The following is a 17,129-nucleotide window of genomic DNA, read 5'->3' on the forward strand; positions in this document are numbered from 1 at the left end:
AGACATGAGTATTCACCGCACTCTTTTAATGCACAATACAGTTGGAAGTCCAGCTTACTGGGAGTGACGAAGAGAGACGGGGTGTTGCTCTCATGTTCTCAATTATTACGAGAATGCCGAAACGGGGATGAATTTATAGTATTGGTTCTCGAGCGGGTTACTTGTCCCACAGGCTTTTGGTGTCTTGTGCTACCACCGGAAAGAGTGCGGCCAGGTGGCTGGTGGCGTGCGCACTGCTCGCTGCCTGCTCTCTGCTTGCCAAGGAGCAGGGCATCACCGTGCTCCCTCTTTGCGTGGCTCTGCGTGTCCGCACAATGTTTCCAGTGCCGGCGCGACTCGGCGAACAATGCCGCGCGGTCCATCCACGAGGGGAACGGAGGTGAGGATTATTTGTGAATACATTATTCGACTCTTTTGCGTGTCGAAGCTGGAGCTGTGATGTAGAGCGCTCTCGTCTTGAAAAAATGAAACCAGGAAATGCTAGTGTTCTTCAGGTCATGTATGCACGAACCTTTCATGCCTGCGAAATGGTCGCGTGACACTTTCACTGAGGTTTTCTTCTCGTCGTGCTTGAAGCTCCACTCTGGAAAACACTTTGAACTTCGGTTCGTGAATACCTTTATTCTGTGCGCATGCCTCCTGCACGCAAGCGGCTGAGGAATTCCGACAATTGAATCTGTCACTTTGACGTTGGCAATCATTCTTCTAAAGCAAAACGATTACGAGGGCCTTGCGCTCGTCCTTGCTTGCCTAACTTAGTTGCCCGCCTTGTCTCCTCCGCGCAGAAAACCTTCCTGCAAAAAAATAAAATCGGTTGTTGTTGTTTTTGTTCAAAGGAGCTGCTTGTGTGCGATTATGCAATACAAAAATTATAGCGAAACAGACTGGAAAGTACTTCATGTTTATAAAGTGCATTAGTATCATTAGAAGGAATAAATTTCAGAGAAAATTACTCGCAGCCCTTCATCTTGCACCAGTATTTAGCTTCCGGAGTGCGCCTGTTCACTTCACGCACCAAAATTCCTTGCGTTTTTCAAAATTTAATGGACACCCTACATTATTCGCCCTCAGAGCTAGGTGAAAATTTATCAGGCATTTCGACGTCGGTTTGCCGATATACTTCTGCTCAGCCTCTTTATAGCAATGTGATATAAGGTTACATGATATGGCTTTTGGCTTCAAGATTTAACTATAATTTTATTGAGCAACAACATGAGGTTCATGATTTTTGATTGGTTTCCAGTTTCCATCTTGATTAAAGCGGCAGGTAAGTTAAGCGCAGCTCAATATTTCTCGAACACCCTTAAGTGAGGGCGAAGATCTTTTTGCCCGAGAAACCGTCACATTTGGTAAAATACAACTGTAGTGCACAGTTATAGTGCAACAACTGTTTTGTCCTCAATGCCGACGAAGAGGCCCGACATAGGAATGGTTTGTTCCGGAATGTTCATTCCAAAACAGCTGCGTCTATGGCACTTTGGACGCCTCTTCAATTTTACATCACGAAAAGAGAAAAAAAAATGCTCCGAGTAGGGTGTGTGCGTTTCTGTTTGTGGCGCATGACGTTTGATTTTCGAAGCTGCGTCGCTGACGCGGCATTGCAGTTTTGTAATCATTTCTGAAGAGGCATGTAGGATGGGCAAAAGCATTTGCTTTATATGTGGCTTCAAATGAAGCGTGAAGTAACGGAAGAAGATGAGCTTAGCGGCACTGTTTTCGAAACAATCGAGGGTTTCGGGAACCTGAGGTTGGGCTGCCTGCTTACTGGTGGCCACTTATTATTATTCATCAGCCATATTGCGATTGAAACAAAAATATGTTGGAGACGAGTATAAAATAAGAACAGAAAAATCAAAGAAAAATGAAGAGAAAAATGTTTGCCCGATTGTAAAGGGGTCCATTCACGCGGCCGGCTCAAACGGCACTACAGCCCAAAATGGCACAATATTAATTTACTTTTGGCATTAGATTAATTGTCCAGAAATGGCAGACGGAAGAGGTGGGCTTTCAAAGTAACCACTGATCAAGAAATTAATGCTCCTCTTTTAGAGGTAGAAATCATGCGTGTGTGATTCTGGCATTAAACGTCATTCGTTCATTCGTGCACAGGGAGATTTCACAAGCGTGACATTTTTTACCATTATGCAAAAGTCTTTGGTATGAGATTTGACAGTATTCACAGCACGAAAGCCTTTTACAGCACGAAAGCTTTTTAAAACAGCGCCTTTGTTATTATTGTTTCGCAGGTTTCCCTGTATTCACTGCATCCTTGGCACTGCCCGAAAAGCTGCAAGCGATCGCGATGTACTGACGCTAGCTGGTGTGGTGAGTATGGTTTTTCTTTCATTACGTAGCATCAGATAATCAAAATATGAAACAACCGTACTGTCGGACTGTCACTTAGCAAGTATTAATATTTTTCAGTATACCGAATAGCATCCGCAAAGCCGACGGGCATAAGATATGTAACGATAGGCGAGAGAGAAAGGAGAGAAAACTTTGCGACTGCGTGTTCAGGGCCCTAAATTTTCCTCTTTTTAGCGCCTGATTGTGCCCGCATACAGACTAGTACGCAAAACGTTGTCTCAGCATTATTAACAGCAGGTATTTAAAGAGATGAGCCAATGTTTAAGCTAAGCCTGTTATATGGCAATAAGAAAGTGGACTGGGTTCGCAACTAAGCTGCCAACGCGTCTTTGCAGACAGTTGCGACACGACGAAGCGTATAGTATGAGCACGTTCCGTGAGTGTGCTCGCATAGCAATGCGTGTAAAGAGTTTCAGTGGCTGCTTACATATTACCTCGGCACGAACACTAAGACGCATACATCCCTGCCCGATGCGAAAAGACTGGTACTTTATGTGCATTGAACAGGAAACGTAAGAAGAATTAAATCCAGGGAAGGACAAATACTTGCATTTTTATGTTGGTGGTACTACTTCCTCTTAGTGACGTCATATAGGAGGTGCTGTATACACCGAGACATTGTACTGGCGGTTGATGATGGGCGAACGATGCAACAAACGCCCAGCGCTGGCTGTAGGGAGCACATTGTTACAGAATCGCTAGCTCTTTACTGAAGCTCTGACCAAAAAACGCCACAAAAAAAAATCCGTCTCCTCCCCAATGGTATATCAGCGCTTGTAGCCGCTTTTTATACATAACTCAAAACCTATATTGAATCTTGCATATGCGTTCCATCTCACTGAAATATGGGAGCATTATGGGACGTATAACTAGCGCTGCAGAGTCAGAAAGAAAATTTTCAAAGCAGCTGACTTGCAAGAACTTTCAGTCACTGGCGTTCAGAGTAATGTAACATAAGCTTCTGGAAGTAGAGACAGACACTGAAACTGTAAATTGCACTATAGAAATTACAAATACTGTATAAACACTGAAATGCCCTGTAACTCACCCCTTGTCTGGCGTACACTTCTGCAATTATGGAGGGAAACGCCGGTGTGTGGTTTGGGTGGTGTTTATGTACAGACGTCATTCGCCGTACAGTTCTTGACAATTGCACTTATGATGTATATATCAACCAGTCCGTGTCACTCTTGTTATCTGAAGAAGCATGAACCTGGCGCAGCACAGGATATACTGCGAATTATCAGTCATTGATGAGCAACAATCTTGGTTTCATGTACTGGCATTTTTGCTCTCTTTACTTTTTGTCGTTAACGCGCCTTTCGCTGATGAGAGAAAGCAAGGCTCGTCTCAGCTTAAAGAGATAGTCTACTAACTCTTAGAGACTATTGTTTTTGCGTGAATGCAAATCTTCTTATCGAAATAAATGAAGACGCGGCTACGAGGCTGACAAACATAGCGCAACAATTTACATCCTGATCTTTCCATGTGGTTGTCTCGTTTTTTCAATGATATAAGGCGTCTGCAAACCATGATGAGATTAGGGTCACCGTATAGAGCATTGTAACTGTACTCAACTCTGCGGACACGACGATCGACGTTTTGTCTAGGCTACTTGTAGTGGCCTAGATTGATTAATTATCACTGAGGTGATTATTTAGTGGTCTTTTACTAAATTATCAATCAATAGAATAACTATCCATTTTAACCTTATCGTTCTATGTTGATATCCTATTTAGTTGTTTAAGTTCGACGCCTTAATTGCTTTTCCGTCCACTTATTATATACCCGTGAAACCATTCAACCCTCCATTGCTTTTGCGTGTGATTAATTAACTAATTACCCTAAATAAATAAAGACTTTTTAATCGATTACTTTGAGTTTCAATCACCAAACATGTTTAAATCCATTTCGAACTTTTATTTTTGACTCATTTTGTACAATTCCGTGCTATTTCTTGCCGTCCGCGCTATTTAGACACTCAATTTCGGCATTTTGATTCTAATTATTGGCTTCAATTAATTACCTAATCGAACATTGTTAATGACATTTTTTTTTTGCGCATCATCCTCACACATTCTTCTATCGATCACACCCATTCGTTTCATGCAACCTCTTCAGAAAACGTTACAACTGCTGCGGACACGCTTCACGGTAATTATGGGCAGTAATTAATTATCTAATCACCTTAGTGAAAAGTTTTTTTTTTTGCGCATCATCCTCACACCGTCCTATATCGAACACAGCCATTCGTTTCATGCTAGCTCTTCTGAGAACGTCACAACTGCTGGCGGACACGTTTTGCGGGCACGTTTTGATGGCACGACCCCGCCGACATAGTCTAGAAATGCTTTCGCATTAATAAGAATATAACTCTATGTATTGCGTTGCGTCCTAATTATAATGTACAGTATGAGAACTCCAGGGGATGTACCCGAATTAGTAGGGCAGCGTAAAGTCCGGCAAAGCACGGTGCAATCTTTAGCGCCAGCCTGGCGTGCATTGAAATTTGAAATGTCCATTTCTGCCAGCTCCTTGAGTTCTACCCGCGGCGATGTGATCAAAAGAAAAGGTTACAATAATATGACACCTCTCCGGCAGTAGACAACCCCTTTAAATTTAGGAACTTAGGTAGGTCAAGCTGTTGATGTCGACATTGTTCTCAAGCATGCAATTTATGCACGTGTGGCCTTTGGTGGTGATATGGACGGGCTACGTGCCTTCTTGACGCCCTGCAGATGTTCCATGTACTCAAACAAGGCCGTGCTAGCATTGACGTTGTGCCGTGCACACATTCGAGGTGTACAAACATTTTCCATGTAGCCTTGTAAAAAAAGCGAAGGAATTACGAATTTGCAGCGCTATGTTAGAGAGATGCTGAAGAAAATATGGTACAATGGTTGACGTAGTAAGCTGTTTCAGGTGGGAAAAGATGCAGCATTATAATAAAGATATAGTAAAATAGCATCAAGGGTGAAAACTGGGGCGTAGCAGCTCCCCATTTCACACCGCGAGAACCACACTGAAAAGAGCGGTGAGAATTAGTGCCTAGCGGGGCTCTGACGGGGTGGCGACGCTAACAAAGGAAGATCAGGTATTTTTAGAACACTGGAGGCTTCACGAGGGCATTTCATTCATGTCGCTTACGCATAAAACGGCGACAAGCCGATATCTTGTACCGCGGCAGGCTTCCGTTAAAGAACAAAAGTGAGCAGAGATCCAGCGACGATGGTAACCAAGCGACCGTCACTCACTGCCATTATCAGGCGACGACCTTTTATGCGAAGCATATTACTAGAGCTACACTACAGCCCGTCGAGCGCGGCGGTGGAGCTACCATTGACCTTTAGCGTGACCACATGACACCACGTGACAACATGACGTCACAGCAGAGGAGAGATGGGCTGCCGGCTCGCGCGGTCGGCCGCGGCGGTGGAGGCTCCACATCAGAGGCGCGGCGGCTGACCACGTGACAACATGACGTCACAGCAGAGGAGAGATGGGCTGCCGGCTCGCGCGGTCGGCCGCGGCGGTGGAGGCTCCACATCAGAGGCGCTGCAGCTGACCAAGTGAGGCTACAGCAGCGGTATAAAGCTGAGCTTGCCTCGCTCTCCGGGAACTTACCTACTCTGTTCACATGAGTATCTGTTCTCGCTTCGGCGAGCGCGGCTTCGGCCGCTTATCTGTTTTTTGAGCAGCGTCCGCTCCGGCGGACGCAGTTGTTGCTGCGACGCCCGTCTTTCCTTTCCTCTCTCTCCTTCCTCTGATCTTTTAACTCTCCTCTATCTGCACGTGGCAGCGGTGGTGGCTTGGCTCGAGCCAGTAGCAGGCCCGTGCAATTTCCTTTTCATCCTTCTCTCAGTCACAACAACAACAACTCCGGGCACTTACGAGGCGGCCAGGTGTTGGGATGCCGCCTAGAAGCAGGGCTGATTTGAACGAGAAGCGAAAGCTTCAGCGTGCCACAGAGACCGATGAAGAGCGGGATGAACGTCAACCAAGGAAAGCCATGTATTACCAAGCCTAGCCATCAATATGCTTCGCATCTGACTAGGCTTAACTTTAGCTAAGCCTCAGCCATTTCTTTTGGTGTACGAGGTAAAAAGAAGCGCCAAAATGTGTAAGATACGTTGATGGAGGCGAAACGCAAGAGGCGCCCGTGTGCTGTGCGATGTCAGTGCACGTTAAAGATCCCCAGGTGGTCGAAATTATTCCGGAGACCTCCACTACGGCACCTCTTTCTCTCTTTCTTCTTTCACTCCTACCTTCCTCCCTTCCCTTACGGCGCGGTTCAGGTTTTCGCCGAGGTATGTGAGGCAGATACTGCGCCATTTGCTTTCCTCAAAAACCAATTTACCAATGTACCAATTTAATCCTGATTTTTAACGAAATTTAGTTCGAATTTAAACATCTTGTGCTGATTTGCGGCTGTCATTGAGTAGCAAAGAATACGAAAGAGCTGGTGATTCACTGGGAGGTAAATGCTTTGTTTGGTTTTATTTGGGAAGGAGCGAGGGGTAGATAGGTGACCAGAAATTCACATATTCGTGCCTTGAGTATTCGTGATGAGTTCAGCCTGCAAGTTGAGTAAACAGCGCTGGGACTGCCGTTAGCGTCAGAAATCTTCATTCGCTTAAGTTTGACGACATGTGCTACAAAAAGTAGAGCAACCGCCACATTCGGGGCAAATTAAAGCTTTTTAGTATGACACTCAGGTGAGCGGCAAACGGCGAATTATCGCGGGTCTTTGCAAAGGTGCCATGTGTGAAGTCTATCTTGTTTACACATGACAATAATTCATATCATGCGCATGTGGCTTCAGCAATCCTTTCAGAACGCTTTTGTGCAGGGCAGTTATCCTTGTTTCAAACTTCTAAATACACACAGGGAGCAGCATGCAACATGAATGAGGGCATGGGCGGCTGAAAGAGTTCTGGGACTGCAGAACAACTTGCGTGTACTTTCACGCTCTCCTTCTCGATTAAATACACATGCGAAATGGCTGTCAATTTACCCCACAGAATTCATGATATCGGCTTAAACAGAAAGCAGTTCCGACTTTAAATAATGATAACATGTCGAGTACAACCATCGGAATTTGTCTGGGGGAGGGGTATTTTTATGTACGCCAGGAGCTATTACTAGTCCCACTGTTATTCAGATCGAACAAAAAAATTCAGTGTCGCATGCGCTGGCACGGACGACTTCAGAGTGTGTACGCCGAGTTGAAGAAAACTCAGAAGCCACCTTGGGAAGAGCAACCGATTTAAGGCGCTCTGTAGCTTAGTTGCTTCTTTCCCTTCTTTAAAAATACGTTCATATACGCGTTCTTGGGCTTCCATGGTCGCAATTCCTGTAGGCCTAATGATATTGTACATAGCGTTATTGAAGCTGTAAACCTTTTTAAAGTGCGAACAGCTCGGAGCTCAATTATTACTGCAGAGAAATGACGGAACTCGCCGGAGAAAAATTATCAAAGATGGTTTGAGACGCCCGTGGAGCTCTAAACGTGTAATTGGAAAAAATGATTTTTTCAGCTCTCATGGTACGCTGGCGAATATAGAACAGGATCGAATAAATGCGCTTTTCGCTGAGCTTTGCCACGTCTCGCATTTAATTTTATATTCTTCCGTCATATCAGTGACTTAATGAGATGTCTTTTGACTTTTGCAGTTGGTGCTGCTCCTGTCCTTCCGGATCGGAATGCTTCAAGGGAGTCTGCCGCAATTCTCCGCGGCTGACAACCCGGCTTCTTTCTCCCCGAAATTTTGCACAAGGTGAGCGGGCGGCTTGGAGACCGGATAAATACTGCACGCGTAGCTTAAAGAGACACAAAGCGGAAATTGCAGTTGGGCTTAATTGGTAGATTACCGCATACTGAGAACAGTCCCTTATAGCCTTAGTTGCTTTGGGACGTAAGACCCCGCAAACTAAAATTCTAAGGACAAATTAACTTGTAATTTGTAATTAATGTTTAAATAACGTGTAATTTGTGATTGTAGCTTGTAACAATGTAATTAACGTGCCCTCTACACCCGCCTACACCTGAGCACCCGCCTCGGCTTCGGGAGGTGGTGGGTTCGACTCCCGCCACCGGCCGGGTACCAACCGGTTTTCTCAAAATGGGTACAAGCTATGGCCCGGCCTGGTGCTCGGCTTCGCAGGGTGCATGGTTTGGGAAAGGAACCCGCGCTTTCAAATCCCAACGCTATGAGCCTGGAAAAGGGGCCACAAGTTGGGCTTCTACGGCACGAGGCGGATTTATGGTTGCTTGACGGCAGAACTTATCTCTGATCCGTCAAGGCAACTGTTTGGTCTAAGACCCTTCTCCCAAGCATCTCTCCCTAGAAGAGTCGAGCACCAGGCCAGGGGAAATCTTGTACCCATGAAAGAAACCGGTGGGTACCCGGTGGCAGTGGGGATCGAGCCCAGCACCTACCGAATGCGAGGCGGATGCTCCACCACAAGGCCACCGCTTCGGTGGCTGTGTACGCTGACGATATCAAAAGCAAGATCTAGAAGTTCTCCAAGTCGAAAGCAGTATATGGCTGGAAAATTCGTCTACGTGGCTCCACTCAACTAAACCAGCGTTAAACACTAAAAAAAATTGCCGACAATAACGTTACTTCGTAATGCGAAATTTGAGCGCAGCTCATCAGCTGTTTTGCTTTTCTATAGAGAGAGAGAGAGAGAGAGAGAAAACTTTATTTACACAGGAATTCGGGGCACGCCCCAGGGTCCCCGCACGACCCCACTGCACTCAAGTGTTTATGTTCCGAAGGTCCATAACACTGGCAGCACGGCCGGTGGCGATGGTCTGCACGGCCGGGTCCTCCGAGCGCAGCAGGCTCTCCCAGTCCTCCCAGGTCTTGAGGTTCTCTAGGTCCCGCGGGGGAGGGTCCGCCGGGCAGAGGGAAATGATGTGGAGGCAACAGGCGAAGGGTTCTGGGCATAGAGTGCATGCCGGAGTGGGGAAGGAGGGATGATAATGGGCTAGGTTAAGGGGTGAAGGGATTGTGTGTGTCTGTAGTCTGCGCCAGAGTGTTGCGTGTTTGTTATCTAGGGAGGGGTGGGGCGGGGAGTAGAGCTGGCGTAAGGCTCTGTGCGCCTGGGTCAGCTCACTGAATGAGTGCATGCGCTCCTTCGTGAATCCCCGATCGGAGGCCACCTGAGCCCGGTTTAAAGAACCTCGGGCTAAAAGGTTGGCGGCCTCGTTTCCGGGATTCCCGGAATGCGCGGGCACCCATATCAGCTCCACTTGGCGGGGCGGGGGGGCATCGGGCGAGTCCAGTATGCCAAAAGCAGGGAAATGGACTCGGCCTCAAGCAAAATTTAGAATCGCAGTTTTAGAATCGCTTAAAATGTACCGGGCTTCCGTGCGGGTGATAGCAAGGGCAATGGCGGCTTCCTCTGCAGCCTCTGGGGACGTGTTTGGAGGGAGAGGTAGTGTGAGGAGGGCGGATAAAGAGGAGTCCACCACAGCTGCTGTCGCTTCATCACCCGTGCAGGCAGCATCCACCCATACGGCGTCCGGCTGGGGGCCGTACGCTCGATGGAGTGCCTTCGCACGGGCTCTGCGGCGCTGCTCATGGTGGGACGGGTGCATATTCCTCGGGAGTGGCCTGATGAGGAGCTCTCGGTGAAGGGATCGTGGGATGGCGAGGAGGGTTGGGTCGTTGGCCGGTATTTTGATTCCGAGGGTGTCCAGGATATACCGACCTGTGGAGGTTCGTGTGAGCCTGATTTATTGGGCCTGTCGGTGGGCCTCCACCAGTTCCCCGATAGTATGGTGGAGGCCCAGGCCTAGTAATCTGTCTGTGGGTGTGTTGAGGGGAAGGTGAAGTGCTACCTTGAATGCCTTGCGAATCAAAGCATCCAAAGCGTTTATGTCACGTTTGGATACGTGTAAGTATGGGGTAGTGTACAGCACACGGCTGACGACAAAGGCATGAATGAGGCGTCATAGGTCGCGCTCCTTCATGCCTCTATGACGTCCCGAAACCCTGCGGATGAGGTGCGATATCGCGCCTACAACCTGCTTGAGTTTCTTGAGGGTGGTGGCGTTTTTGCCATCGTTCTGGATGTGCAGGCCCAATACACGGAGGGTTCCAACCTCAGGTACCGGGTCACCATTCAGTTCAATGGCAATGGGGGAGCGGGGGCAGCGGTGGTTCTTTGGCCTGATGAGGAAGAGTTCGGTCTTCTCTGGGGAGCAAGACAGTCCGATGGTCCGTGCGTAATTTTGGGTGAGGGTGGCTGCTTCCTGTAAGGTGTTCTCTATGTCTCCGTCACTGCCGTGAGTGGTCCACAGGATGATATCGTCGGCATAAAGAGTGTGCTTCAAGTGGGGAATAGTGGCCAATTTTCGGGCGAGGGGGATGAGGGTAATGTTAAAGAGAAAGGGGTAAAGGACGGACCCTTGAGGGGTGACGATACTCTGAAGAGTGTAGGAGGGGGAAGACAGAGGGCCGAAGTGTATCTCAGCTGTGCGGTCAGTGAGGAATGCTTGAATGTAGGCATACGTGCGCGCACCCACATTCAAGGGGGATAGAGCAGTCATGATCGCCTGATGTTCAATGTGATCAAAAGCTGAGCAAGTATTTCGCTAGGTTGTCACAGCTGTGGGAGCCGTTACGAGCTAGAGGAACGAGATGCCCCCCCCCCCCCCCCCCAAAGGGGTAAGATGGTTGCGACTGAGAGAAGGAGGAAAAGGAAAAGTGCACGGGCCTGCCAACTGGCTAAAGCCGAGCCACCATCGCTGCCACGTGCAGATAGAAGAGAGTTGAAAGATAAGAGGACAAAGTAAAAGAGAGAGTAAAGACGCGCGTCGCAACAACCGCGACCGCCGGAACGGACGCTGGCTGAAAAAACAGATACACGGCCGCAGCCCGGAGGCTGCAAACCGAATCGTCACCAGCTCCCCATCCAAAGTGGCAAGAAATTCCCGCTTGTCTTTATATCCACATTAAAGTCCCCACCCAACCTGTCACCCTGGCAGGTGGCAGCGTTTCTAGCACAAGGCTGTCAATGCCAAAGCACGCAGCGCACATCTGTCACTACCGCCACGTAGCTTAAAGCACGATTAAGGTGTCCACTGTTCCAAGAGTGCAGTTATGCGCCTTCCCTCTATTTCATGTGTCCACCGAGATGTGTGAGACAGATACTGCGCATATCCTTTCCTGAAAAACCAATTTATAAATTTTACTCTCTACTTTGCAAGCCCCCGCTCTATTGTTTTCGCAACTGTGGGAGACAGATACTGCGCATTTCCTTTCCTAAGAAAAAACCGAAGACACTTCGGAAATTCTAAAGAGTGTTTGTCGAAAGCCTTGTGGTACCACTGCCTCTTCCCCAAACCGCTTGGCGCGGAATCATTGGGCCGCTTTGGAGCCATGCGTCTCACTATATCGACTGCAACGGGACGTCTGGCGAAGGAGCGGCGGTGTAGCTGGCACCGTCGACGCGCGCGCGCTCGTTCTACCGCTACTGTGTGACGTCACGGTCGCTATGCACAGCTGTGCCCCCCCACTGGCGCGCCGGTTGCTAAGGAGGGGAGGAGGTTGCGCTTTTACTTTCAACTTTCAAAGCTCCCGCTCCATTGCTTTCGCAGCTTAAAGGGTGTGCACTGCTGGTTGTAACGGCGATGGCAACGGCGACGGCGACGCCGCGAAACGCAGATAGGTGCGCTTAATTGCTGCGCTCTAGAAACTAAGTACATTATATTTCGCGCGCGTAACAAGTGTATCAGACAAGAAATACGTTTTCAATTTCCGTGAATCTATCGAACTTGCAATATCTCAAATTTCTTGGCGTCATATTACACGAACCTCTCGAATGGTCACCTGACATTGAAAAATTTCGCATTGTTATCTATGGGTGCATTGTTATCATGTATAAATTAAAGGACCTTTTGCCTATCTGGCTAAACAAACAACAATACTCCAAATTAGTACATTCGCCTTATGGGGGCTTTAATAAGGGAGAGATGAACACGTTCACCCCGCTTAGGCGCGGCTGACCAAGTTCAAAACCACCGGACCCCACCCTGTGATCGCGTACGCTACCGAGCGTACGCCGACCGCGGTAGGCCTTGCTCTGAGGGAACAAAGGAACGACACACTGGCTGACACTATCAAGGCATTTATTGCTACAACAACAATAACGCCAGCTAGCAACGAAATACGCTGAAGAATCGAGGACGTCCGACTCGCCACACGGTTACGAGTGAACGTTCCCCCCCGTCAGTGCAAGAGGGAAACTCAGAGGCCGGACAGGACAAGCTGGCGGGAGTAGAGCACTGCACGGGCCTCAATCTGAGGCCCAAGCCCGGCCCGGGACCTGAAGCCCGAGCCCGGCACAGGCCCGCGGCTTTAGCCCGGGCCCGGCCCAGGCCCGCTAACTTATCGCTCTAGCGAGCCCGGCCCGGCCCGTGAATCCCGGAGTGGAGCCCAGCCCGGGCCCGGCCTGGCCCGGCCCGTTTCACAGTAACGATTGCACTCTGAGCAAGCAGACTGCTACTAGACCAATAAGAAACTGGCCGACAAAGGTTCTGAAACCTCAGTTTGGCTTGCATTCCCCATGATTTAAATCAGTTATATTTTGCCGCCCGCGAAGTACAAACATTAAAGCTGCCTAGCAAGCAGTGGGATGACATTTTTTTAGTGAACGCCATCTCACAGGTTGAACTCATAGCGAACTGGTCACCTTTCAACAGAAACGAAAAGCTGAAAGGTTTGAGTAATTCACGATGTGTGTTTTGAAGACTATAAGCGCCCTAAACTAATGTGGTCTTCCGGAATGCGTTTCTAATCGTGTATAGGTATGTTTTGGGATGACGGTCGATCTATGGCCAATTAGGACCGGTTTAATTTTACTTTTACTGGTGGAGCAGAAGAGAACGCGCGAACCACGTGATAACTTACAGGGCGAAACACTTGTCATGACAACCGGGCTGAAGAAGTGAGAAGGGATAGATGTGGTTATGAGATGAGATTTAAGAACTCTCGCAAGCTTTTGTGGCTATTTCATTTTCGAGACGTTCCGGTGTTGATCAAAAAGAAAACCTAACGCGCTTTAGTTTGTGAATTTTCTCACATGAGAAAATATAGCTACAAAATAAAAGCTATGTTTTTGGGCTTACGGGCCCAAGGGGAGTCAGGCTGTGAGAGACACCGAAACAGAGGGCGCCGGATCATTTCAACCACCTGGGTTTCTTCAACGGGCAAAGATACTACAAAATACATGGCTGTCACGCTTTCCACCTAAATAGAAATTCGGCCGCCGAGGCTAGGAGCAAACCCTGGTTCCCCGGCTCATTAATCAAGCGCCTTGACCACTAAGCCACAGCGGCGTGGAAATAAGGAAATAAATAAGTCAATGAATAAAGCTTAGGTTTTTACCAGCGCATACTACAACCCATAGCTCATCCGTGTTGCTGCTCCAATGCCGCAGTTGTGTACTTCTCTCTGCAATATTCAATGAATAGTCGGACACCAGCCGTTTCTGTACGGACCCAAGCCCCGCTCGGGTCCACAGCTTTAAGGCCGAGCCCGGCCCGGGCCCGCAACTTCAGGCCCAGGCCCGGCCCAGGCCCGGCCCAGGCCCGGCCCAGGCCCGGCAAAATAGAACATGTCCCGGCCCGGCCCGGCCCGTGGGCCGGGCCGGGCCCGGGCTTTCGGGCCGGCCCGAGCCCGTGCAGTGCACTAGGCGGGAGCATGTTCCCATCACGAAGCCGCGCGCCGGCGAATGCATTCCAATTCTTCCGCCTTTTGTCATAAGTATCTTGTGTATAATAAGGAAAAAAATACGTATGAGCTACCGCACCCAGAAACTTAGCTAGAGAATTTCAAGTTTTTTAAACGATCAGCATGCTGCTGTAAACATTATTTAAGAAAGCAAGTCATTGATAGCTTTCAAAAATAGCATCGCCATGTATCTGTTGTGACTCCTGGCATAACCACTCCTTTCGCTTTTATTATGTTGTCTCATATAGTATTTGTCCAATTGTGCACAAATGTTCAATATGAAACACTGCAGTTTCAATGTTAACCAACCACTCTGTATTTCCATCCTGTTTTGTGGCTATTTTATGCGCTGAATGTATTGTGCTCTCGATTGGGAGCAAGAAGGGCGCAGACTCTTTGTCAGGCATCGATTTGGTTTTTGGTCTGCGCCCTAGGCAACTGCACCATTGAATTGTTTGAATAAATACTTTGAATTTGACTTAGAAATGCTCAATGTTCTCTTAAAAGCGAGTCTTTATAATCAAGATAAGGCCAGAAAATAAAATACTGGTGTCGCTATTTGTGGCCAATTTCGCGAGTAATCTGCTTTGAGTCCCAAGAGTTTTTTGGCCGCTCATCGGGAACGCTAGGCTACACCAGGTGTCGCTTGAAAACGTAGACCACAAGAGCTTTTTTGGCTTTGGTGTTGACGCCACAGGTTCGAACTGAAAGACGGGAAAGTTTTTAAAAGCAATTTCCTCTGCAATAAATGCATCACTTGCTGCCGCACAAAGATCAACACACCTATAAAGAGCATTGGAATCGATTTCTACTACGAATTACAATTGGACACGGCTATCATCAGGGTTCCTTTATACTTGCGAGCGTGGCTGATCAGGATAGTTGGTAATTCATGACAGGGAAGAACGCAGCACAGCGCAACGTTTTGGCATGGACAAAGAATAGATGGAGACGACCCCGGTGTCAGTATTTCGTTTGTCCTTGTCAAAGCGTTCCGCTGTGTTGTGCTCCTCACTCCCTTAAACGGGAGGTTTGCATTTGAAAAGTTTCTGATAGTGGGATCTTGATGGTCTTATTTCAGGACACCTGGCCATCATTAAGTGCCCATTACTAAATTATATTTGAAAAATGAATTAAGAATTCGCGGCAGGCAGACTTTTTAGGTGATGGGACTGGTGTTTCTCTCTGAGGCTCTAATGACATACTGTTTATATATCGGTCTTGTTATTGGTAGGCTGCTGCATGCAATCATAGTTGAGTGAAGAAATAACTTCAGTTCTTATATGCGTGACCATGCATTTCAGAATTAATGTGACCCAGATCCATAGATTAAATAGGCAGGATTAAGTACCAGTGAAAGACATTTATTTGCGTGAGGGGTTCTGAATTCTCTTTGCTCTTCATTTTTAGTTCATGCCAAAATGCAAGGTGCTCACAGGACAATCAACAGCGCAAGAGCATGAAAGGCTTCAGTTTTCCTGTGCTTCTTAATTAACAAAAATAAACACGCCGTGAATGCAGCGTTGGTACTCAGGCCGAAGGATAGGTCGTTCATCTAGGATCGCAGCAGGCGAGCATAGCATTACTGCACCGGATGAAGGCACACGGCAAGAAGTTTGGAAAGCAGTCGTTTTTCAGCCAGGAATAGCCTGCAAAAAAAAGTAAGGGGACGAAAGCACCAAAGCCGCAAAAATCTGCTGTGCGCAAAGTAACTAGCCAGAACAGGCCAATGAACCTGAAATTACTGTTGTGAGAACAATTAATACAGGAAAATGTTCCATATCATTTTAGCCTCCAAGAAAACCACGCGCCTTCTTTTAATATTAAGAAACAGGGCCGATCTTTTGCGCCAATGTTTATCCGTGAACCACTTAGGTAAAGATGTTGAAGTGCTCTACAGGTTTATTGCAGTGGTGGTATCCTGAGATACTTGAACTCGAAGGAGAGGCTCGGTAAGTCTCATGGCTTCTGACAGGAGACTGCTGCTTCTGGGTGTGCGTTCACTACTGATTGCCCCTGAATTTCTATGGGGAGCCGTGGCGACGCAGCACGGAGCGTGCTTTCAATCCGAGGCGACGTGTGTACTAAGAGGTGTTCTTTCAGTTTATATAGTTGTCCCAGTCTTATGTAGACCAACACCTTGTTTACAAACTAAGCGGGGGCTTCCCGGCAGGCGGATGAGGCTGCGGGGTGAAAAGTGGGCATAGCGCCCATAGAAATTCATGAACGCAAAAGTTTCAAAAGAAGTTTTCTGGCCCTACAGAGCGCCTATGATATCGCCCCTTCGTGAATAACAACCAAATTCACCATATAACAGGTTCTTACGCTACGAAGCGTCATTTTGAAGACGTTGTATCTTTGAAACACCGTGTTACGTACCCGTGGAGGTGATTCCCGGCTGGGGGTACGCTGAGGGAGCGCATCCCATAGCAACATACATGTATGTGAGCAAGACTTTCAGAAATATTTTTCTCGCTTCACACAGTACCCCTAGAGGCTGCTGATTGCTGACAGTTGGCAAATACTTTGAAGAAGAGCGTGAAAAATAGGTTGCGTCATTTCAAAGCTATTTTTCAAGACAACACGATAAATGTGTGTTGTGAATCCGGACAAAACAACAAGAGGTGCTCTATCCGCTGGGTGCTCCCCCGAACCACGCAAGCTTCTGGTTAGTCTGACATCTCTACCACACACGCCACACTCAATCACAAATACTGCTGTTTTAAATACGCATCATCTTCGAAATGGCGCTTTATACTTACAGAACCTCTTCTAAGATGAGCTTGGTTGTTCTTCAGGAAGGGACAACGTTACAACTACACTGTTAAATCAAAAAACTGCTTTGCAATCTTTTGCTTCTATGTATTCTTATATGCACTAAGCCTACATTTAACCTGGAAGTTTCCCCTAGTCTTCCCAGCCTGCGGCAGCAGCGCCATCACATCTTGCTTACGTCAAAGATCGGTGTTGGTCTATAGGGAGCGTTAGGTTTCTCCCTATACGTTTAGTTTCAGCGTT

General features: G+C 47.7%; 1 protein-coding gene across 1 annotated transcript in view; it reads left to right on the top strand.

Annotated features, from left to right (window-relative positions):
- The window catches only part of LOC149361094 (protein O-mannosyl-transferase TMTC1-like), a 261,151-nt gene that overhangs the window by 176,092 nt on the left and 67,930 nt on the right, over positions 1 to 17,129 (top strand). The window contains exons 6-8 of the mRNA XM_089572587.1: positions 204 to 379; positions 2,247 to 2,325; positions 8,041 to 8,144. Of these exons, the coding sequence (XP_089428713.1) occupies positions 204 to 379; positions 2,247 to 2,325; positions 8,041 to 8,144 (359 nt within the window). The remainder of the gene's footprint in view (positions 1 to 203; positions 380 to 2,246; positions 2,326 to 8,040; positions 8,145 to 17,129) is intronic.

This window comes from Amblyomma mixtum, chromosome 2 (genome assembly GCF_055824585.1).
Source record: "Amblyomma mixtum isolate Tamu chromosome 2, ASM5582458v1, whole genome shotgun sequence".
Lineage (NCBI taxonomy): Eukaryota > Metazoa > Arthropoda > Arachnida > Ixodida > Ixodidae > Amblyomma > Amblyomma mixtum.